This window comes from Zeugodacus cucurbitae, chromosome 5 (assembly GCF_028554725.1).
Source record: "Zeugodacus cucurbitae isolate PBARC_wt_2022May chromosome 5, idZeuCucr1.2, whole genome shotgun sequence".
Taxonomy (NCBI): domain Eukaryota; kingdom Metazoa; phylum Arthropoda; class Insecta; order Diptera; family Tephritidae; genus Zeugodacus; species Zeugodacus cucurbitae.
This window is the reverse complement of record NC_071670.1, coordinates 67,861,976-67,886,852: the sequence shown is the minus strand read 5'-3', so window position 1 is coordinate 67,886,852 and position 24,877 is coordinate 67,861,976. Positions and strand designations below refer to the sequence as shown.

Below are 24,877 nucleotides of genomic sequence, written 5' to 3'. Positions count from 1 at the left end.
AAGTATATTATCTGCTAAATAATCAATTCAACTTCAATAGACAAGCAGCACATGTTTTGACTCTTTGGTTAGCAATTTTAATAGTATCTATGATGTTGTCATATGAATACTAAAAATATATTCAATGTATCAGTGAAGAATGAGGTGCTAAATTGGAAACAAAAGGTTTGCTGTGATATTGTCTTAAGCACTGGTAAACATGTATACTTCATGGAAAACAACCAAGCACATATGTATATATTATAGTACATATAGTACATATTTACGTCTTCATACAAATATATTATTATTAAATGTTTTATCTACTAGAAGGTGAAAGTCAGAAAGTTGTATTTTTAAGTAAAATAGACTTATCCCAGTAGAAACTCTCAATAACCAGAGGGAGGGATTGAACTTTAGGTTATTAAACTGCTCGATGAAATAGTATTATCTCCTCGAGCATATCATATGCGAGATGTCAAAAAAAATTAACGTAAAGTCTCGTTTTTTGAAAAAAAAAAATATTATTTATTCGTCTACATTAATGCTGTCGCCTTCAAAATCGTCCCCATTCGATATTATGAATATATGCCAGTGCTTCTTCCAATTGTCGAAACACTTCTCAAACTTGATTTTTGGCATAACCTTTGGTTCTTTCAGCGATTTCTCATAGGATTGCAAAAGGGCGGCCATTTAAGGTACTCTTTATTTTTGGAAATATGAAAAAGGTGCCACTAACAGTTTTGAAAGCAGTAGAGAGCTGTCTATGTAGTGGTAAGCTGAGTAAAAACTTCATAGTTCCACTGGGATGTTTGTTAAGAATTAATATATGAATACTCAACCAGTTAGTATGAATTAATGTGTGTCAAAATAATCCATACATACACACAGACCCACATGCTTTCAATAGAAACAAATTTGATACCCCCTTTTCCAAAGTCACTTGCGTGTGTGCAGTGCTGGTCAGTTTTCTGAATGGATGATACTGGCAAAGAGAACACACGCCATGCCAAAGACTATAGCAACGCGTCATCTCCAATCCATTGGTCATATGATTCACATGAATTGTGTTCAAGTGAAGACAAAAGATGACCGTTTGACGCCTTTAGACACCTGCGCCATTGTCTACGAACCAACGAAAGTCGCTAATAAAAGCGCACTGTCGGTGTCGTTAGGACACAGTTATCCTTTCGCGTTCAAGTCGTGTGCAGTACACCATGTTCAGAGTGTAATTGATTTCTGCGACTTTCTAAATTGTTTAACAAAGAAGTGTTTAACAACAAACATTTCTAATAAAAATGGTTAGTTCATTTTTTGTTACAACTCAAAGCAGTTTTAAGTGCAGTTAAATATATTCATTAATCTTTTTGCAAATTCTCAATAGATCGCGTTATTGTTGTTATCGTTGTGTCTTGGTAATATTCTTGGTCATCGGTTGGATAATTACCTATTCAAGCCCGTACTGGACTTTATTGGTCCCGAAGTAACGCCTGTCGTAACAAAAACGTCAAACGATGAGTTTCAGAGCCCTGTTGAGGATTCAATATTTTCGGAGTTACGCGATAGTGATAGCGCTCAAAGCGTTCAACGACGCAGTGAAGCTGGTAGAAAAGATCTGCTGCAACATCTTTACGCAGCCTACGGTTGTTTGAGTTCGTTTGAAGGTTGGACGAAATCAAAAGATAGTATAGATTTCGATGCGCTCTCGAGCAAAGGTTTTGACTGCAAAAGGTATTATAATTAAATAATAACCTCTTGATTATAAGTACTCCATATTGAGAATACTGTTTCTAACATATGTAGATCCGAGCCCCCTAATGACGATTTACCCATTCAAACCTTTGACCAGAACCAGTTGCAGTCATTGTCTGATGGGCAGAGCAATGAGCGCACTTTCAGTCCGGATAAGTCTTTATTTAGTGGCAACAGGTTTCTTCACTCTCTACCTGTTTCACACGTATCTGACTTTTACAAAGATTTACTTATCGATACGAATAAAAAGGACTCTAAGCGTGCCGGTACTGCTCCGGTAATTGGCTGTGATTGTAAAGTGAAGGTAATATTTCCTGTAATGCAGAAAATTTGACGGACAAAACAAAACTGTTTATCTAACCATTTTAAGAGACTAATTACCGCTACATTTTCTTTCAGATCGATCTCTTGGACTTGGGTCAACAGCACTATCCACGCTATCTCATGAACGCCGTTTGTCAAAATAGCCAATCGCCTAATCAGTATCCACAGAAGTGCTGGCGCGGCTCCTACTGCAAGCCATTGGAGTACAAAGTTAAAGTACTCACACCACGAACCCGATTGGAACCGGTACAAAACGACCCGGCGCTGGCATGGTTACCCGATGAATTGCGTCAAGCTTGGAAGTTCAAGACAGTCACTGTGGCGGCGGGTTGTTTTTGTTCATACTGATGCTTATACCGTTCTTTGCGATTGAAGATGCTTCTAGCACGAAATAATATGATACTACAATAGGTATTGAACTGAACGTTTACATTTTAACGCTTTGATTTGATCTATATAATATTTGTTTATGTTAAATAATGTGATAAATACAATATGTATCCAAAACTGAAAATGCAAAGGTGTTAATATACACAAAGAAATATTTTATGATTTTTGTTTGTAAAAATATGTGTGACCTGGTCTACGAAAAGGGAGCTAACGTGCGAAAACTAGTTTTCTGGGAAACAGCATCTCACCTGAAAAAGCATCTCATCTTCCATCCGAATCAACTAAAAAGTGAAAATTGATTTTTTGACACCTAAGCCCCCTTTCCGTAGACCAGGTCACATATTATGTTAAATAGGTCAAAGGTAAAGGAGTGAGAGCGGAACATAAAGAGTACCTTATCTTGTGAAGTTTAGTGGTGACGTCTTCTATTCACCTTTTCTGTTCGCTAGTTGAGTTACTTATGGAAAGAACTACATACAAACTTAGTCAGTTGAGAGAGAAAGATATTTCTGTTGTTATTCTCTAAATAGATAATTCTCCTTCCGATGTTTGTACTGGAATATTTATTGAGGCTCAACAAACCTTGAGTACTGCGAAACGAGTATATTCACGACAGCTTCCATCTCATTAAATCTTTTAATTAATCTCCTAAAGTATTCTTTCAACATGTCGAACTATCATTAGTCCTTAAGCATTACACAGTGTCAAACTCCGCCCGGTTCTAAACTGGATTTGTGACTGGAAGCATCGATTTATTTTTAGATGGATCTAGTAATTGACATACGAAAGGACACATGTTTACTTTCTAGTGGATCCGATAACTAAGTCCCAATTGGGAATACTATAGACTCAACTTTAATATTATAGATTGACTATTACAAGTACCTACGGCTCAAGTCTACATTTTAGTGACTAAAATGGCTATCATAGACTCATCTAACTGGTATTGGGGTTCCACAAAATTATCATAACTTAACAAAATAAATAGTAACGATTCCCAAAACTTATCCGAAGTTACGTAAAATACAAACAACATTTCTTTTGACTTTTAAGCAAAAAACATCAATAATAGTCATACGACGACAGTGTCAGATAAAATGCAAGTCAATATTTATTTCGTTCAACATTTTCGTAGAAAATTTTTGTACCGTCAAATTCAAAACCCATCAAAAAGTGTAAAATAAGATTTAAGAAAATAAGTTTCGCATGATGAACGGTGGACCTTGCCCCAACTGCAGCGCACGACCGCAGCCATGTTGTCGATGCGGTGAAATGCCGTCGAATCTCGCATTCCTTCGAAAAGTGCTGAATAAACCGCAGAATACCAGAAGGTGTCGCCACAAAAGACCGAGGTGTATCACATTGGCCGCCGGCGGAGACAGTGTTGATTGCCTGTGCTGTTTCGACGAAAATTTGGCCGCAAGCAGTGATCGTCGTCTGGAGACATGGCAACGCGAACTGCAACTGCGCAACAACATAGCTGAACGGCTCATGCAACGCACAGGCAAAGCGTTCTGTGAGCTGCTCTTCAATCGCAGCGTCACTGTCGACGGACGCGACAAGTCGATGACACAGCGTCTATTGGCGCATGCGGAGAGCGTAAGTCCGAAAGCTAGTCAGAAAAAGGCAGTCTTCATGAATTGCTTTCCAGATGGCTGTTGTACAATGGGTCTGATGTCTGCACAACCAACTAAAGAGAGATATTTCGAAGTTTCGGGGCTGCCAGCGGGTGTTAAATGCGAGCTAATCGGCGAGAATTGCTGCGTGCGCCGGTCCGGTTGGGTCACCTCGAAAGCGGTACAGCACAGTATTGCCGCCAAAGGCCGAGATATTAGACGTGTTTTACCATTTTTCCCGGACATCGAATATTTGCAAATTATTGGTAGGAAAATGAGACTTTGCGAAAAGCCGGTAGACTTTGATGAATATGCTTGTTGGGATGAAGTGGTATACCCGGAAAATGCCGATGAAGCTTGTACTCTTGAAAGCTGTCCAGCCTATATGAATGTTCAGACTGGAGAAGTTGTAGAAAATGTTGGAGTTGCGGCGGAAGAGCAGGTACTCGAGGTGAAAGAAGCTGAAGAGCCGATAGTAGATGCTAAAGAGACAGTAGAGCCGGAAGAAGCTAAGGAAGACATAGAAATTGCAGAAGCTGCGGAAGTTAATAAGTTGCCATGTCATTGTGCATTGGCAATTGCTGATAAAGATGCGATAAGCTGTTCAAACATCAGTATTGATTTTTATAGAGAACTTCTAGTGAATAGAGCGAAGTGTCACGATGTCTTCTATAGACCTTAAATGAGTGCTTAGAAACCGGCAACTATACATCATTAACACAAGTAAATGTATATACCTGATGAATGAAAGTGGTCTACTGAGGAAGAGGATGCTATGTTAATAATTATCGATTTTGTGTGAGATATGCTGCTTCTGGTGGCCATTTCTTTGCGATTCCAATTTCACTTTTTTCTCTTCATGACCACTTTGGGTGGATCTCAAGTATAAGACCTGAAGAGAAGTAGAACTGGAATATTGCCAGAGCAATCTATAGTGTTGCAAAATTTTTCTCCCGAAGACATACGAATTTCCAATTTGGCAACGGTCCACTTCTCATGCGAACGTTATACTTCATTTTATATTCTCAACATTTGTCTCACACTGTAACAATTTTTAAAATCCGAAAATTGCAGTAAATAAAAAAACGGTAATAATGAAAATCAACTTTTAATTTTTGTATTCACTTTTATTATGCGCAAGATTCATTGCATAAAAAGTACTACAATTAGTAGAATCTTCTTTAGAAAAATAATTTTATAGGGTTGTCTGTTTGTAATTTCTAGTATTGTGCATTTATCATTACTAGGAAAGTAATTATACGTGTTCATTGATTACTGTAATTACTTGTGATTACTCAAAAAAAAAAAAACTAAAAAGATTTCGAAAGTAATTCTCCATATAAGTAGAACGCTAGCATAACTACTAAAGCTTTATAAAATCTAAAATGAGAATATCGTTCAAGTTTGCTAATGTTCAATTTCTAATGTTATTACTTTTCCGTTTTAAGAGTATGATATTAAAAAAACACATATATACAGAATTGAGTTGCCAATATTTCGACACTTTTTTGTAACAAATATCAGAGATTGGAAAAAAAGTATTATTGAGAGTGTGAAGACTTTTCGTAAAATTTAAGCCTATCAGTAACAGTAATTCGTTATTGCTGAAGCAGGTATGTTATCGAAATCTTTACTTTTTAAAACTTTTTTACTTCAATATTCGAAGACTCATTAATATAACATACACATTATCAGTTGCAATCGGCAAGTTTGTTTGAAAATATATTTTTTGTTAAAAAAACCTATTAACCGAGTGAATTCAAGATTTTTAAAATAAAAAAAAAATCAACTTGAAAGTGAAGTATATTTGATGATTTAGTAAAGAAAATGTTGTATGAATTTTTTTACAGTGTAACTATTTTTCACAGTGTACTTTATTTTCGTTCCGTCAACCGTTTTCACTTCCGTTAAATATACTTATATGGCTATGAAATATAAATGTACACGCTTTCTCGCTTTCTTTTATTTCCTTTTGTATTATATTTATATTCTATCATAATTCTAAAGCATTCCATCCCATATGAGACACACATACATACACACACACTCTTTACCTTAAGTGATTACTTAAAAACTAAAATATACGCAGTCGCAGCAGTTATCATTATGACGCCGCTGAGTTGTTGGTTAAAGTATTTGTCGGTGTGGCCGGCGCATCGTTGGCGCTTTGCATTAAGGCGGCATACTCGGCATTTGCAGCATTCGCCTCCTTATCGTAGGCGGGCTCATGCGCGTTAATATTGCTCGGCGTGGGCGTACGCAGATCCTCCTCTTTCACTTGCGTTTCCATGCTTTTCACAGGCGTCGTTGCTGTTGTTGACTCGCATGTGGAGGGTTCGACTTTAAGTTCTTCCTTCTTTACCGCCACCACCGGATCTAAGGGGAGCTCATCGACTACCGCGTCTATGTTGAGCGCATCGTAGGGTGTTATAAAATCAGTACTGCTCCCACTGCTGCGTATGCTAATCTGCGAGCCGATAGCGGTGGCGCTGTTATCCTTGAAAACCACGCTGCTGTCAAAGCGTACCAAACTGCTGCCGGGCCCGTCACCGGTGTGTGACTCGGAGGCGGGCGTTTGCGGTGTGCTGCGCGAGCGATGCGCATGGTGTTGACGTATAGCCAGCGAGAGGTCGACCTCGATATCCGAGTCCATTTCGTTTTCGGATAGCGACAACGAAGTGCCTGTGCGCTTGATCTTTATCTGTGCCGAAATAATAAACATTTGGTTTCGACTTGTATAAATTTATTTATATTTTTTTGTTATGCTACTCACCCGCTTGTAGGTTGAGGGTTCTGAAATGTAGCCATCATAGTCCTCATCTTCACTGAACAGATAACTCTGATGCAAATGTTCATTACTAATGTAGGTCTCGGGTAATTTGCACACGATGTGCGCTAAATCGATGAATGTATAATCGCTTAAAGTGCCCGGATTCTCTTTCTTCAAAGGCTCTTTATTGAACCACTGATTGAAGCGTCCCAAACGTCCGGCTTTGGCCATGCCATCGAAGTAGTTTTTACCGAAAACATAACCGACATCACGTATCTCATCAAAACTGCCGAACGCAAGCGTCTTGTATTTGTCAATTGGTGGACGTATGTACTCACAGTATTCGGAGTTTTTCACTTCCTGAAATTGGGGAGAAGCGTGGAATTATTGAAGAGTTTTGCAATAATAGAACTCATAAAAGTAGCTAGGGTTAGAGTTTTGCACAGTCTACCGTTAGACTCAAAAAACAAGTAAAGGGTGCAAACAAAATTGAAAAAAAAAATACAAAAATATTTTAAGGGGAGAGCGAACGAGTTTCTAGTGGAAACTATTTTATGGTTGCCACAAGTTCTAAATTTTTTTTATCAAGTTAAAGCAATTTTAAAATTAATATCACAGATTAACAGATTTAAGAATGATTTAATTTTGAACTAATTTAAAAAAGATGTTGCCATCTGTTTGAAAAATTTTCTGGAAAAACTGAGGAAAAATTACAGAAAATATTAATATTGGTATCAAATAGAAGATAAGAAAATTGTGTTGTCGGGCAGGGTTGCCACTTGATAAAAAAATATCAAAATACTTAGAAAAAAAGGTAGTTTTTTATGAAAATGACTACATCCTACATTTGCAATTTGTGGACTAAATGGACTAAAAGCTAAACGTTTCATACTCACTTCTAATTGACGCACACACGACACATACGCCAAACGGGACTGTATATCAGGCAAGTCGGGCACCTTCACCGGCGTGGTGAAAGGATTCCATTTTTTATACAACAACCACCAGCCGGATAAGTCATCGCCATAATTCGTCAAATCCATATCGTCCTGTGAGCCTACGTCGATGGCGATTATATGAGCGGCGCCCAAGTTGTGCATTACGTCGGCTGTTTAACACCCATAAAAGACGATTAGAAATACAATTGCATAAAAAAGTATTTCAAAACTCGAACTACGCAAAACTCATTCATTCATACAAAAAAAAAAAAAAAAAAACAAAAACAAAGTGTCCAATTGAAGAGCCAATTGATTTATTACTGGAAGAAAATGCAGAGGGGAGTTGTTGTTGGATTTTTTTTTATTTAATTTAATTTTTTATTCTTTTTTTATTTTTTCACGCAATCAATGAGTAAAAAAATTACCAGCTGCGGCTACTGCAATTACTTAAAGCAACGAAAAGGTAAAGAGAACTTAAAAAATATGATACAAAGGCATGCAAAAATAAAAAAAAAAAATAAAATTCTGACAAATTCGAGTTGACACAGGACAAACAAACACATTCTAAAATGTAGCTAAATTCACGTGCTTTTTCTCTGACTATAATACAAATACAACTTAGATAAATAGATAGAGGGGGAAAGGGCATCAAAGTAAGGTAGGAAAGAGCAAGCGAACTACTAGTGTTGTTGTTGTGGTAGCAATGGTACTAAACTAAAAAAAAATTACAAAATTTATTTGGCTTATTTGTGGTTCATTACCTGGCACATTGTTGGTGTAACAACCATCGAGTAGCAAATGACCGTCTCTATAATCGCAAAATGGTGGAAAGACGCCGGCTATGGACATGCTTGCGCGGGCATAACGCCATAGACATCCTGTACAGTTGGCCGGTTGGTCGGTCGGCAGTGGTGTTGTGCGCGGGGTTGGGGGTGTGGCCAAAGTGCGTGCAAGTTTGTTGGAAACGGCACACACACGCACACACACACATATGGCATTGACATGACAGTTTTTGATTGCATTTTTTATGTTTTGCGTAATTTTTTGATTTGTTCAACACAAGTGTGTTTGCAATAAACAATATATGGAAAAAAGAATATAAAGAAAAAAGGTTTACATCAATAAATGTTACACGCTAGTAATAACACAGAGTTGAGTTGTGGGCGTGGCACGCAGCATGCGGCACAAGTGTTTGTTTTTTCACAGTATATAGTGGAGGTGGGCGGCAGACAAGTGATGTGGAGTTGTGAGGTGGTATTTTATTTTATTGCAATTAAAAAAAAATAATTGGAATTGAATTTTTAAACTATGGCTACCCAATTATTTGAATTAGTTTATTTAAAAAAAAAAAAATAATATAAAAAAAAAAATAAAAAAAAATAATAAAAAAAAAAAAATATTAAAAATGCAAAAAAATTTAACTCAAAAATCAAGCCGGTGAGTGCAAATATTTTGATTTATAAATTTTTAATTAATTTAATTTAATTTTGAAAATTAATTTTCAAAAATATTTTTTTTTGTTAAGTAACAACGATTATAGTAAAAAATCTTGCAATATTTTATTAAAAAACTGTGTATACTATTTAAAAATAATAATTTGGTATCTAATTGGTCTGATTATATTATTTCAAAAATTGGTATTCCAAAAAAAAAAAAAATTTTAAATTTTTAAATTTTTAAATATTTTTTTTTTTAATTTTTTTTTAATATTTTTTTGTTAATTAAAAAAATTATAGCCAAAAATCTTAGAATATTTTACGCAAAAAAAGAAACGAGATTATAGTCTAAATACTTCTAATATTTTATGAAACAAATGTGTATAACATTTAAATATAACTGTTTTGTATCTATTTCAGTATTCAGTTTTATATACAAAATAAAAATTTAGTTTATTAAAAAAAATGTTTTTTTTTCAAGTCAATTAAAAAATTATAATTTTTTTAAAATCAACATGGTATCCTTTTTTAAAGCGAAATTTTGTTCTAAATTTAAAAGAAAAATCGAAATTTTTTTTTGAATTTTTTTTTAATGAAAATTATAAAAAAATATCAAAAATATTAATATTAATAACAATTAAAAAAAAAATTCCATTATTTTTATATGAAAAAATTCCATTATTTTTATTTAAAAAAAAATCCATTATTTTTATTTTAAAAAAATATTTTTTAATTGTATAAAAACTACGAAAAAAAATAAATTTTTTCACCACACCTCATCAACTTCACTTGCCAAATTGCCGTTATAGAATACGAGTATACTGAAATAAATTTTATGTGACTTTCATAAATGTACGTAAGTGAAGAGAACTTGTTAAAAGGTCTTTGGAGTGTGCATAGTGTATACTTAGAGACACGTTTCACCTTTATGACGCATGAAATATGATAAAAAAATAATATGTGAAAATTCTTGTTAAAACACATTCTGAGCTTTTTACACCTTTGCATTGCTTTACACCACAAATAAAGATAACCAAAGTAAGTGTCTTTAAGAAAATGCATACAAATTAAAAAAAAATCAACTCGTGTTAGATAAACGGAAAATTAGATGGAGACGCTGGTTTTCTAACATGACGCCAATGTGGAGAGTCATTATATCGAGTATATACAGTACTTACTTGTTGAACGCTTGTCTACTTCGGTGTTTTCTTGACTAAAGCATGCACACAAAAAACAACAAAAATAAAAACAGTAATAAAAGCGAAATTCTCTTATTGCTACCACTACACCAACGGCGTGACTTTTGAGAGACAGACAAAATATGCCGCTGTGGCCCTAACGAACGTGCACATATAACAGTGAGACCAATGCGCGAAAAAATATGAAAATTTCATATATTAATACACATAAGTGGCCTGCTAGAAACAACAACAGCATGCATTCTTCCTTGAGAACAACAACAATGCCAAACTGGTCTAAGTTTTTCCAACTTCCGCTCTGCATTAACTCTTCTTATTGGCAAATGATTCAAACAAAATATTTCACACACACACTCAAACACACTTTCTTCTTTTCGTTGTTGCTTTTACATTCGCTTATTTACCTGGCAAATTGTTAACATATCCGCCATCCAGGAGGAGATGCCCGTCTTTGGGGTCGCACAGTGGCGGCATATAACCGCTGAGCGACATAGATGAACGTATATAACGCCATAGAGATCCTAGATGTAAGATTTGCGATAACGGTAATGATTGTATGCATGTACATATGTATGTGCGCAAAAAAAAAACAAAAACGGTAAATCGAGTAGGTCGATATAATTTCATTTTCATGCGAAGGAGTGTAGGTTTTAGAGAGTATATACGAGTATATTGTATGAAAGGACGATGTTGTAGTGGTGGAAAATATTTTGTGTTTTAATGTAGTATATGTATGTATGTATGTGGGATACAAACTGAGGTCGTCGAATACATATATTCAGTGATAATTTAAAAAAAAATCTCATGGAGCTCGACCAAAATTTTGCTTTCTTTTTTTAATGAGAACTCTCAATTGATTTTGAAGAAATTTAATAAAAGTGGGAACATTTTTATCTAATTTTTTTTTTATTAAAATGAGAAATTTTTATGTTTCACTATGGGATATGAAAATGTTTTGGGACAACAAATATTTTGTAAATGACAAAAAACATGCTTCTTTGAGGTTATATTAATTTCAATATATAAAGCAGCTAATAAATGAAAAACTGCGAGCAGAAATAAGGATTGAGTGCTATTCAGTATGTGACTTCAAATTAATTATTTAAAAAAAATTGTGTTTGAAATTATATTCTTTGTTAGGTTAAGTTTTGCACCACCTACAACCTTTTTAGTACTAAATTAACTCCTTTTTTATCTTCAATATATATAATAATAACATTGATCAGTCTCCTTAATGGTCATCATAGGTGTACTATCAGAACATATTAACTGACTTCCTCCATTTTTGATATCGAATGGCATTAAACGAAACAATAAAAGTCGACTAGGGTAATAATGCTCATTTTATTGAGTATATATGTACCCATTTTGGGTACTAGGGAAATATAATGACCGATTTCATCACATCACATAAATATTGACAATTTAAATACGGACAACATTCACAATTGTATTCAGATATTTCGAATATAATAGTATATACATAAATGACATAAGGCCAATAATATTCGGTATAGTTGACCTGTTCAAAAAATAACGGGAATTGTGAAATTTATCATTTTTCATTTGTAAGCTGTGTTTTTTTGAGTTTAACGATTTCCGTTTTTAAAAGTTCACACTTCGTTCCTTGTTCGTGAACCCTTGGTCAAAAAACAATACTGTAACTACGTCGCAGCCTGCATATTCGCCAAACATGGCTCCGTGTGACTTTCGCTCCGTGTGAAATCGCTGAAAGAGCCAATGACTATCCCAAAAATAGAGTTTGAGAAGTGTTTCAACGATTGAAAGAAGCATAAGTGCATAATATCGGGGGATTATTTTCAAGGCGTCCATATTAATATCGACGAATGATTAATTTTTTTTTTTTTAAGAAAATTCCCGTTATTTTTTTAATACACCTCGTACATATACAATTGGGACCTGGGTAAAGAGATTGACCGATTTCATCATATCACCGATTTTAATAACTATTGGAAATTTCTATTAATTCTGGAATTATTTAAAGTATGTTGAAAATTGAAAGGAAAAATTTGTAAAAGTGAAAAATTTAACGCAATCGATTACACTGTACCACACTCGGTTGGTTATTGGATAAAACTATTATTAAGACATAGGTAAATCAAATTACGTTCTTCGATTTTCGAAGTTAACCTCCAAAATCGAAGAATTGGGTTTCGAAGTTCGAAAAAAATTATTTTTTTAAATAATAATTATTAATTACAGGATATAGCTATTAAAAAATTCAAAACAGGGATTTAATCTACATTTTTCATATCTTCGAAAAAAATACAAATTTTATATATCGAAAAATCTGTCATATAAGTTTGACGGAAAAAAAAATGTATACACCATTGAATTAAGAAGTATATGTAGATTTTTTCACTAATATTATTATTATTTTGACTAAGCCCTCCAACTAAAAAAAAAATTAAATACTAAACGAAATATTATTTGTGATAATTACTTTTACAACAAAATATCTATAAAGTACTGCGGATAGAAGTATTTCATGTAAAAATCTCAGAATATGTAGAGAAAATTCAGCAATGCTGTTGCTGCAAATTATGAAAAAGAAACAAAAAAATAACCGTTTTATGAGAGTTACGAGAATGAACGAAGGATGAGTGATGAATAAAATAATGTTTACCCATTCCTTGTGTTCATTAAGTGGAAGTTAGACAACACTAAAATTTCGATTTAACGTATTGTACAATATAGAGGTAAACCATTAAATGCCGGTAGAAGAGAGGGGGAGTGCTGCGCATATGTGCATGAACAAGTGTGTGACAACAATGATGGGACTTACCGTTTGTGTGTATGCGATGGCAGCTTGCGGTTATATCAGTCGTTAGCGTGAAATATGGTATCCACAAGTCCTCAATGGCGACATCACCGAAGGTGTCGCGTATTGTTTTATTGAATTCACGGCCGGAGAACATCGATGTAATGGGATAGGTGAGATCGAGCAGTTGCAAGAACCATTTTGTCATTTTCTGCAAACAGAGCAACAGCAAACAAATTAAAATAGGTTTTGTATTATTGTTATACACTCACACACACACACACACACACACACGTACCTTTGACCATTCACGCGCTTTCTGCGTAACGGCGGTCACATTGCGGTCCGAACACCAGAGGGCGCCCATTAACGCACCGATGCTGACACCGCCCACCATATCTATCGGTATGCCCGCCTCTTGTATGGCCTTCAGCATGCCAATGTGTGCGGCGCCACGTGCACCGCCACCGCCCAGCACCAAACCGATAGAGTTGCCGGTGAGCCAACGTGCCAGGCGTGAACAATCCGAATGCATGTTCGGCTCGGACATTAGTACACGGCTATACAGATCGTTCTGCGTTTGAGAAATGGAAATTTACGTTAGATTTAACACACTTCCATTATAAACCGTTATACTTACAATGCGATATTGACTCTTGCGCGTGAACATACGCTTCGGACACTGCAGGTGATGATGCTTGGTGACCCACGGTCGCACATTCAACCATTGCAGTGTGTTTTTCGGTTTCGTACTGCTCGATTCGTGATAGAGCAAGACGAGCTCCTTCTGTGTGCGCATCGCCAGACGATCGATCTCGCGTTCGAATTTACCCACTGTCGGCGCATGATCGCCCAGACCCACAATAAGTACAACATCAGCTTGTCGCATGCAGCGCTGCGTCCACGCGCTCAAAGATGAGTCGCATTGATACAGGGTGATTGTGTTGCGATCCTCCTGTTGCGCCAGCCAAGAGGTCATGCGGTATTCGTTACTGGGCTCGAAAATGTGCATGCCGAGTTGCTTTCGCACCACCTCGGAGGTTAAACGCAGTGTCGGACCTTTAATAGAGACGCATACAGATTTGGAAAATAAAAAGGTGTGTTTATAACATATGAAATTACAACAACTAACCAATAGCACACAATGAGTGATAGAGTTCATAGGTGAACGCAGTCAGGGGCACATCGTCGCTTACCGGTACCAGCGCGACAGTGGAGTATTTATGTGTGACGGGGTTCGCCTCCAACGGCGCTGCAGTGCTGCCATGACGTGTCTGCATTGTGCCCAATATACGATGACTCAACAGACTGATGAGCTTCGTTACGACGATTGGGTAACGCAGCTTGATGGCATTAAAGAGTCCCTCAGGTAATTTGGCAAGTTCGGAATCGCGCACAGCCATCACAGTGGTCGTTCGGCAAGTCTCCGTTATCATCTCCACGAGCCCCACAAGATCGCCCTTGCCGTACTCGCCGATGATCTCCTTTTTACCGCTCGCTTGCGTTATCACAGAGCGCATGCGCCCGCTGAGCACGATATAAGTACTGTCACTGTTCTCCTCCTGTCGGTAGACAGCACGTCCGGACTCGAGAAAGACCCAATCGAGCGCGTAATCACATTGACGCACTAGCGGCGAGAGCCGACGCACTTCGCAATTGCCGAGATCGAGCACAATGCGTGGACGCTCGCGCATTATACTACAAAAGACGGGGGAGGAGAAGTGCAAACTTCAGTATCGATTGAATGCTTCAATGCCACAGCTTACTTACGCATAAACGTCGGGTCGACGTATGAAGGCGATACGGGTTACATGCTTTGCTTTTATCGTGTAAGTGCTGGCCTCGCCTGTGAGCACCGCCAGTCCACCGACAATTTCACCGGGATGCACTGTGTAAATGAATACATCCGAGTGCTCCTTCTTCACTGTGCGTGTGACGTCTACGCTGCTTTGGTACACATTCAAAGCGCCCGTGAGCACAATCCAAATGCAAATGTCCTTCAGGATATAAAGAAAAGAGTGTTTATGATATATAAATATGCTTCATGATAAGATAAAGAGAGATGCATGACAGCCACACCTAGATTACTTACATCCACATTGCCCTCGTTGATTAGCGCAATATTCGGCTCGACTTCGCTCAGCTCAACGTATGGATCAATGAAAGCGCGATCCTCTTCCGGCAAGCCCAGTTCACGCAAGAAACTGTCCAAGGCATAGCCACGTAGACTGGCCAGTTCCGCTGTGGCGGCGTTCGCCAGCGCCTCAGCATGTATGAGCGAGTAGCGGCGCGTCACCAAATTGCCAATGCTGTTCGCACGCGAATTGGCTAACGTATGTTGACCTCCGGCAGCGTTGGCAGCGCCGTTACCCGCTGGCTGCGCATTTGGTAGGGCCGCCTGTATGCCCATGTGTCTTTCGGTGTCGTGCGCCAAGTCCACCAGCATGTCTGGCGGTGGCATGAAATCTGACAGTGAGTGCTGCACGGATTCGGGATGTGTGGAGCGTCGATGAAGCGGCGATGTCTTTAAAGCAGAGGCGCCCGCACTTTTCTTAATGCGCATATGGCTTTGTACTAACTCCGAATTGAGACCAAGGTAGGTGCGCAACGCTGTGAAAAGTACGCGCTGCAAACGCACCATAATCACTTGGATGACACGTATCATGATGTCGGGGTTCTCGTTGAAGACCTCCTCGAAAGCCTACGAAAGAAAATATGCTATATATTTAAACGGAAGATATTCTTCCAAAGATGCGCTTACCTGCATTGGCAGACGTATAACGACGGACTTCTCCATCGCTTTGGCGGTAACGGTTTTGTAAAAACTCGGATTACCCGATAACACATCGATAAAGCTCAGCAGCGACGTCACCGATTCACCTTTCTTCACTGTCTTCAGCGACAACGTGCTGCCGTCCGCATTCGAAATGAAAACATGCACCAAGCCCGATTGCACAATGAAAACGCTGTCATCGGAGTCGGTGATTTTAAAGAGGAAATCGCCCGGTTCCAGCGTCAGCACCTCCGTGTGCTTGCAGAGCTTCAGGAAAATCGGTTTCTCAAAGTGTCCAAATATGCGTATGCTTTGCAGCATGTAGAGCGCATCGGGCGGCACGCGCTCACCGCCCTCAGTGGTCTCCTGCAGGTATTCAGCCGGCGGCTCCACGGTGTTCAACAGCGTTGGTATGTTCTCGCGGCGCAGCTGTAGTATACGTTTGGCGAAGCGCATCACCGCCTTCCGTTTGCGCCCCTGCCCGCCGTACACTTGGCCAGAGACGTTTTTCACTTTCCGCAACATGCGCCGGCCGTAGAAGAGCATTTTGTCGCGCTTGCGGAAACACAAACCCGTCATATCGCCGGCGGCGCCAGTCGAGGTGCCGCGTATTTGTGCTTGCAACATGAGTTGACGTTCCTTGTTGCGCTGCCAACGCTTGTAGAAGATATACCATCCGATGACAATTAACGTTAATAGCGTTATGCAAATATATATGTAGACCTAAAAGAATAATGGATTTTATGATTGGACATTACTTACTACTAAATAATTCATAATTTGGCGTAAGTAACTGCAAATTGTTAAAAGGGTTGCCACATATTTTGTTAACTCAATAAAAAATCAATGTATCATTAATATCATGCATAAGAACTAATATTAAAATTTATTTTGGGCAATTTTTGATGAATATTTTAACCTAGACCACGATCAGTTGTATAAAGCTTATGGACCCAAAATTTTGAAAATGTTATATTTTTAGGAAAATAACTAAATTCTTACACCAAACGAAGATATACGTGATGTGTTCAAAAAATAACGGAAATGCCGAGTTTAAGAATTCTTTCGATGATTTTAACACACCTCGTAATAGATAAAACGTGGGGTTACATGGGTTTTGTCGCGTAAAAAATGGCCTATTTTCAATATTTTTTTTTTTTATGTAAAAAATTATTTATTTAATTAAAGAATAATTTCAGAAATTTTCAAAAAAAGAAAATTAAAACTCCTCCATTGTGACGTCATTTCCGGTGACCCCTCGGAAAAAAGGTGCGTCCGCGTTGTCAGCATAACTCTTGACAGGATCATGCAAAATGAAAAAATAAGTGTTTTAGGCAACACACTCGTGCTTGAACGAAGGAAAGACAAAAATAAAATAAAATTTGGAATTTTGGCAGACATTTTTCCAAAAAAATAAGAGTTTCGGTCAAATTTCCTTGACATTTATTTTTTAAATAGTTGTAATTGAGAAAAAATCTCGAACACCTGTGCAAAATTTGAGTATGTGTGAGTAGTTTTCGAGAAAATTTGACCACCGACTTTATAAACACGATTCCGAGAAAAGCGGGTTTAAAGTTTTAAGTAACATTAGTACTTGACTTGGAGCGCACACCTTCCAAAGGCTGTATCTCCGAAACTATTATTCGGATTGACTTGAAAATTTAGGATAATATTCTTGAGATGTAGAAATTAATAAGCCAAAAAAAACAAAAAAACGATTTTTTTAAACCCACGAAAACCATGTAACCCCTTAATTCGCTATTTTGCCGGAAATCCAATCCACATTGTAGTGTTACATAGCAATTCGTAAGAATAAGTTAATTTGTATTATAATTAAATTACATATTCTCATTACTTTTATTTTAATAACAAGTTTTAAAAATATTTATGGGCCTTCGCATTAATTGCACTTGGATACAAGATAATAAAAAAACATATTTATGCTTCAAAGTAGACGTTAACAAAAAAAAAAAACAAAAAAAAACAAAAACAACAACAACAAGAACCTAAGTAAAACCACATTAGATATTATGTTTTAAAGCGCATTTATATTCAAACGGCTTCCGTAAGCAGAATTTCCACAGACACACATGAACACACGCTCAATGTCCAAAGCTTACGAATGAAAGCATATTTTGATATGAATTGCTTATCTACATTTGAATATTATATGTATGTACGTATGTACTACGGATGTATAATGTTTCTTGACCCGAATGAGTCTTGTTTAAAGTACGTTTATGCTGCGCTACAAATTTTAGTTAGAATATTTCTGGCATTAAACAGTACTATTTTATGCAGTTACAAGCCTGTTTGCAACAAAATTAAACTCAAAGTTTCATAAACACTCCTTAAACTCGAGTCGAATAATATGAGTTATTACTATAATTCAATTCTATATTCTCGCAAAACTCGTTCAAACAATTACTCCTACGTTTCATCTGTGTGCCGTTATTAAAACCCGACCATATCGATCGGTTATTCCCCGTCTCCCCCACAGTCGGTTCTACGTATTGGAAAGGACGCCTATTTTTATGCAGCAACGAACTATCAAATCGGCAGCATTCCTCCGAATTATTTGGAAAATATTTTATGTCGCTAAAACAACAAGAATATCGATTATCGAGAAAGTGGCTAACATAACATGAAATTTAGTTCCGTCTCTCAGACCATATCATACACTGCATATAAGATACTTCTTCCTCATGTTAATGTACCCGATGTCAAAAATGGGTAAAATCGGATTAATATTTCCCTAACCCCTCATATATGTATCTAATAAAACGATTTTTTAATTTAAACAAAATTAGGTAAACACATTTCCCTTGATATACCTATAGTTTTCTGACAAAAATTGTTGATTCAGTCGAGGAACTATTCCAGCCATATATACTACACAAACAGGATTTCGTTATTCTAGCTTTCTTTTTGTCAAAAATATTCGCGAATTTGTGGCCTTAACATGGCCTGAACGATCTATTACTTGATCGTCATTGACCTTAACTAGTGAGAACCTTCAAAATGTAAACTTACCTAACCTTACCTGACATGTCACACCTGAAACTAACCTGTCATTGACGCCGGCCAAAGTCACTGACCCCGGCCAAAGGTTTGTTTACATTTCGGTGGACCACGTGAGGTCATGTGTTTACATTTTAGAGTTTCGCGTGAGGTCAAGTTTGCTAAAACCTTTTGGAGGTGAAGTAATTCGAAGATTGGGAACATGAAAGGTGAAACTATGGGTCACGAAAAATGAAGCTAAGAGCACGGGAACTAAAGCTAGTTACGGGAGATCAAGTTTGTTAACATTGGAGATGTCATGAGGTCAAGAGAGAAGTCAAGGGAGGTCCAGCTAACGATCACGTAAGGTCAAATTAGGGGTTGGGAGAAATCGTTCAATTTATTACACAGATCCATGTACAAAATATAATAAATTTCTTCATAGCGTATTATTTATTCAATTCCAAAAGAAGATGAAACCAGTCCATACATTCTCTTATTATGAATATAGAATATAGAAGTAAACAAGTTTGTGCTGATTTGAAAGCAACCTCTCTTATCAAAGCAACAAAAAAATGGACCGTGATATGCTAATATCTGTGTACGTATATATTTTCACATTGACCGGCCGTTCTAATTTAATTATGCACACAACGAACAGATTTCCGGATGTAAAAAATAATTGATAGTGTATACAACAAAAACAAAAATTATGATAATTCACTATATTACTAGAACCCGTTGTTAGATGCTTGGCAACTCCGAGCATTGTAAATACGTCACAAACGCACAAAGCCGTCAGATATTTTTATATTCACATACATATCTCTATAAGTATGTATGTATGTATCTATGCGGTAGAATAAATAACAACGCACATGGAGGGCTCGGCAAACGGGCCCCGCAACCAGCCTCCAACCGCTCGGCGCGCACAACAACGTTACGCGTCACGCCGAGAAGTGACGATTGCTTTCTGAGAGCATTGCGACGGAGGTGGGTGGTACAGCGCTTGGGGGGTTTATCAAAAGCAACAGCCACAGTCACAGTCGTAGACACAATAACACAATAGCACAGCAGCAGCGCCAAAGAATTTCGTCTTGGCATTGCCATTGAGGCGAGGGCGGGTTGTTGGCAGACTTTTATTTTGTTTACCGCGCCGATGTATGGTGGATGATAGAGGTGGGCGGCGATGTTGTTGGCGTTGATGCAAGTGATGTGGGTGCATCGGGTGGTGGCCGGGCAGCGATTTGATTTCCGTGTTCTGTCTAGTGGCCGCTGCAATTGCATATTCAATGCAAGTGTGCGTTTGTGTTGGTGATTTATTTTTGTTTACCGATTTATGCGCGAATGCGTGTAAATATTTGTATTCAGTTTGTTTTCGCATTCATAAACACACACATATTATCCGTGGTAAGTGTATTCTAATCGCTAAGCGAGTCAATTACGACATTTCATGATATTTGAAGTAAACAATCGGCTTAAATAAGGAATTGGAGAAAAATGCACTTGACTTGCAATTACTATTATCAACATTTGATATTTAAAATCGTGTTGTTGTTGTTGAGTTTTGTTTTGCTTGATTTTTATTTATGACACATGACAGTCAGTGTGCATGCATGTAATTGAATGCGCACAAAATGGATTTGTTTACCTTTTGCATAACGGGCAAAACAAAACTATTTTGCTGGCAACACTTCTGGTAAGCAAATGAAAATTAACTTCAAAAGCGAAAACAAGTTGGCATGTAGGCGTGTGTATAAACAAAGGCAACAAATGCGAAATAAACAATTTATAAATAATTTATAATGTTGAAACAAATCGTGTTTGTAGGAAAGAAGTTTGCTATGTAAATGCGACGCTGAGAAACCAGTAACTAGTTTGATAAGTATTTGAGTGAATTTATTGATAAATTTCCATACGCAAATGCGTGCTTTTTTTGTTTTGTAGGCAAGATTGTAAAAGGATAGTTTTCGCAAATGTTAAAAAAAAAACCTTTTTTAAAGATATTTAAATTAATATTGTTCATAACGAATTTGATTACTATCACTAAAAATAATTCACAACAAAATTTAAATTACCAAAAATTAATATAAATTTAGTAACACACAAGCTATATGTGTATGTACAGTCCACATGCGAAAGTCCAAATAAACATTTGCCAAATTAAATGTTTAATATTTCGCCAATAACAACAACAACAAGTATAAAATCGAATCTAAGTACTCTGGTCGTTAGGTCAATTAAATGATTGGAGAGCTACAATTGCCATATAATATGCATGTGAAATGAGGAAGAGTATAATTCAATTGAAATATTGAAAAAAAAATATTCACCAAACTTCGAAATTATAGGAAGAATTGAATTATACAATTAAAAAATGAAAAATATATAATTTAATCGGTTCTTATTGGAATATTTCCATGCATTCTAACTTTTAACAAGCAAACATACATAACTAATGAATATTTGGTGTTTTTTGCATGGATATTCTTTCAGAGGGATATAGCTGTCACATTTGAGTATTGGAACAAATGAGCTACAAATCTATATATACAAATATGCCCATTATCACAGCACACTTATGTCCGAAACAAATCGAAACTTACAATTATATATTTTAGAAGAGATAAGAAGTGCGAACGGCATGTGAGTGCCAACAACAACAACCGCCAATAAGAAACCTTGGTCACATGTGCATTATTCAACAAATCCAATTGAGTTTTTTGCAAACAAATTTTGTTTATAATCAGTGCAGTGGAGTACACACACTTAACATATATGTATGCATATATAGAAATCCTTAAAAATGCAAGCTAATCTAAAATTTTAGTTTCTTAGTGCGATTATACAATATCTCGAGTATCATGAGTTGTAAGTTAAGGCGTGAATATATATTGTAAATACAGGCGTGTCCGGAAACCGTGCATTAAATAGGTATTATATTCCTGTTAATAGATATTTCATAAGCGCTTAAAATGTTTACATATGGTCATAAGCTCGCTCATGTTGATTTATAAACAATAATTCAGCAAATACATACAATGTAGATAATTAGATGTGTGTGTGTGTGGGCATATATACACTCTTGCATATGCAATGTAAGCTCAAATTGAACAAGAAATATTAAACATTTTAAATATTATGATAACACATGTACGGCTCAGTCATCGCTAAAGTGCTTAAGTCCACACATGTACATATGTATATATATTTATATTTAAAGAAGATAAAGAGCATGACTTGTAAAATGTGGGGAAATGTTTGATATGTTTGGGCCGTTGACTCGAAATTTTGAAATCATTATACAATTTGAAAGACCTAAAAAAATAGTAAATTAAATTAAAAATTAAATAAAATAACAAAAATAGTAAACTTACGCCTAAGTAGAGTTCTGTTCTACATACTTTGCTGTTATAAAACTTCTTAAACCGATAGCAATTCAAATCAAATTATATCAAAAAAATTCTGCAGGTACAAAATTACCCAAAGAATGAAATAAATATGTATTTTTGGTTCATTGATCGATTAGGTCATTAAAACAAACAATTGTGTAGTAAATCACAATCGTTCAAAGTCCAAAATGAGTTTTATATCTCTTTTAGCCTCTGCTACTTATACGATGTACATATATACTTCATAGTATGTATGTACTTTCATATGTACGCGTGCTTGTTACTATGCAAACTACATAATTTTGAATTATGCACTATAATTACCATAATAAAATGTTTTTTTTTTTTAATATTTTTGGTAATAATTTGTTTAATTAAAATAAAAACAGAATATATAAACCCAAGTATGCTAACAGCAACTACTACTACACATGTTGTTGAAGATTCAAATAAAAACAAACACAAATAATAATATATGTATAGCGCCTAAGCACAAAAAAACACTTTTGATAAGCAAACAATAATAACAACACGGTGGTGTTGATTGTCACCGTCAACAGTAGAAAATGTTTTATAACAAATAAGAAATATGCAAAAACTATTTATTGTACAATGACGGAAATAAGTACCCAAAGAGCTGTAAAGAATTTTATTGCAACAAAAAGTAAGCTTATGTATGTATGTCGTGATTTATGCCACTCACCGTAATTTTCAGTTCCATTTTCAGTACCTTGTACCATGATTCGGAGAACATTAATCCGCAGTCATCGTACGATGATCTGATTAAGTTAACTAAATCCATTGCATCGGTTTTCAAAAGCAAATATTAATGCTTGAACCACAAGCACATTTATATAAGCACAAAGAATTTTCAATTCGAAGTAAACTTATGTAAATTGCAAATTCACTTTTGGAAAAAAGCCAAACTAAATAATTCTTATGGGCGTAGGCGCGTTTGATTTAAATACACGCGTCTTCACCAACCAATTTAGGAAAATAACACACAATGGCGTGCGGTATTTTTCCAGCTGGGAGCACAGAAGGTCACAAACACCAATCTATAATTATGACGTTGGTGCTTATCAATATGTTAAAGTAATTGTTTTCACTTATTTTTAAATCGCAAATCCTTAACTAAAACTTAAACAAAAGTTCTCTCCACAATTGTTGTGATATTGCTCCTTTATTCTTTTGCACTTTTTATTTATTAAAAAAATACACATTATTCTTTTTTTGATTGCATTATCGTTTTTTTTCTTCACACTACATCCTTGCTAGCAGCTAGCAGTCGCCCAGGCAATCGTTTTCGCTAGACGAGCGTCATGAAAATCGCCCATAGGTGAATATTGCGCTTAATTTGATTTATTCCAATCGCTCAACACAAAACAATTTATCTGATTTGCATATATTAAACAAAGGAAATATATATCTGTATACACAAACACTATATATTTATCACTATTAAAACGCCTATTTGATAAGTATTATTTTATTCTATCCACACTACGCTGCGATATTCGAACGTGGTTTAACGATTTGTGCACTTTTTTCAACTTTTAAGAATAAAATGAATTTCTGCTTTTTGTTCTTTTTCAATCCTTCAGAATTTTCTCTGACAGCTGTGCGAGCCGACAGCTGTTTCCGCGCGTGTTGCCACTTGTTTGTTGCGGAATGATTTTGAGAGATTTAGGAGGGAAATTTCAGTTTATTATTAATATTGTTTATGAAATTAATGCTTAAATATTACAAATTAAAAGACGCCATCTTATATGCAGAAAAAAACGTGAGTTGTGAATTACCTAAGTTTATTATCGAAGAAATTTTATATTTAAATTTTGAGCTTCTAAGTATCAAGTTGGCAACACTCCCACAGCTGACTTTTTAAAATTTCTTTTGATATCCACCAATTGTTTCTAATTGTAATTTTTAGATATTTATAGATTTTAACATTTAATCTGATTTTCTTGAGTTTCTGAAATGAATTGAATAAGTTAATAAGTTTAACTGACTGATTTCGTAAAAGGGTAGTGTTAAACAAGTCAACAAAATTGTACAGATTCGAATATGACTTACTGGCAAAAATTATATTTTGTCTTCTAATAAGTTTTGTGCAATTACAAGATTGCTAAATCTATATTATTTTTTGTGTAGATATAAACAAACTGAGTCAAATATAGCATACGACCTCTAGGTCATGAGTAGTCCAATCAGAAAGAAAAGTTGCTCAGTGTCAAAAGCAAAGATGTTTCCGGTTTGTGTGTTTATAAGTATGAATACATACGTATATACATTGGCTTACTTAATACTATTAAATTAAATACTTATTCTAGATTTACTTCAAAGATTATGCGCCAACTTAAGGAATATTATAGGAACTCTAATTTCGTGCTTTTTAAGCCATGAAAATTTCTCCTACACAAATCGAACTTCATTATTTCTTATTAAAGAATAGTTTACACTCTCTTTGCCATCAGGGTCCAACTTGACAGCAACAAATATCTACGCCTTCTAAATACAATAAAAAGC

The 24,877-nt window shown here is 36.0% G+C and overlaps 2 protein-coding genes across 3 annotated transcripts; one reads left to right on the top strand and one right to left on the bottom strand.

Annotated features, from left to right (window-relative positions):
- Positions 1-1,039: 1,039 nt before the first annotated feature.
- On the top strand, positions 1,040-2,417 carry LOC105211856 (uncharacterized). Its single transcript, XM_054231813.1, has 4 exons — positions 1,040-1,207; positions 1,364-1,710; positions 1,783-2,035; positions 2,131-2,417. Exons 1-4 carry the CDS (start codon positions 1,040-1,042, stop codon positions 2,401-2,403), a joined length of 1,041 nt encoding a protein of 346 aa, XP_054087788.1. The 3' UTR covers positions 2,404-2,417.
- Positions 2,418-5,917: 3,500 nt separating this feature from the next.
- LOC105211823 (neuropathy target esterase sws) lies at positions 5,918-23,949 on the bottom strand. 2 transcript variants are annotated; one of them, XM_011183474.3, is made up of 12 exons: positions 23,055-23,949; positions 15,948-16,682; positions 15,279-15,887; positions 14,957-15,183; positions 14,319-14,884; positions 13,827-14,245; positions 13,485-13,760; positions 13,211-13,397; positions 8,531-8,647; positions 7,728-7,939; positions 6,835-7,191; positions 5,918-6,762 (listed from the first exon to the last, which is right to left on the bottom strand). In XM_011183474.3, exons 1-12 carry the CDS (start codon positions 23,151-23,153, stop codon positions 6,166-6,168), a joined length of 4,401 nt encoding a protein of 1,466 aa, XP_011181776.2. In that variant the 5' UTR covers positions 23,154-23,949; the 3' UTR covers positions 5,918-6,165. The 2 variants fall into 2 exon arrangements, with proteins under 2 accessions (XP_011181776.2, XP_011181775.2); XM_011183473.3 differs by lacking the exon at positions 8,531-8,647 and adding an exon at positions 10,809-10,925 and having other exon boundaries at positions 23,055-23,948.
- Positions 23,950-24,877: the final 928 nt, after the last annotated feature.

Excerpts from the sequence above, each read along its gene's own strand:
- LOC105211856 (XM_054231813.1), top strand. The coding sequence starts at position 1,040 with ATGAATTGTGTTCAAGTGAAGACAAAAGATGACCGTTTGACGCCTTTA. Across the intron at positions 1,711-1,782 it reads AAAGGTTTTGACTGCAAAAG|ATCCGAGCCCCCTAATGACG; the intron begins GTATTATAATTA and ends TAACATATGTAG. Across the intron at positions 2,036-2,130 it reads GCTGTGATTGTAAAGTGAAG|ATCGATCTCTTGGACTTGGG; the intron begins GTAATATTTCCT and ends ATTTTCTTTCAG.
- LOC105211823 (XM_011183474.3), bottom strand. The coding sequence starts at position 23,153 with ATGGATTTAGTTAACTTAATCAGATCATCGTACGATGACTGCGGATTA. Across the intron at positions 16,683-23,054 it reads AAATGGAACTGAAAATTACG|GTCTACATATATATTTGCAT; the intron begins GTGAGTGGCATA and ends TTATTCTTTTAG. Across the intron at positions 15,888-15,947 it reads TTATACGTCTGCCAATGCAG|GCTTTCGAGGAGGTCTTCAA; the intron begins GTAAGCGCATCT and ends TTTCTTTCGTAG.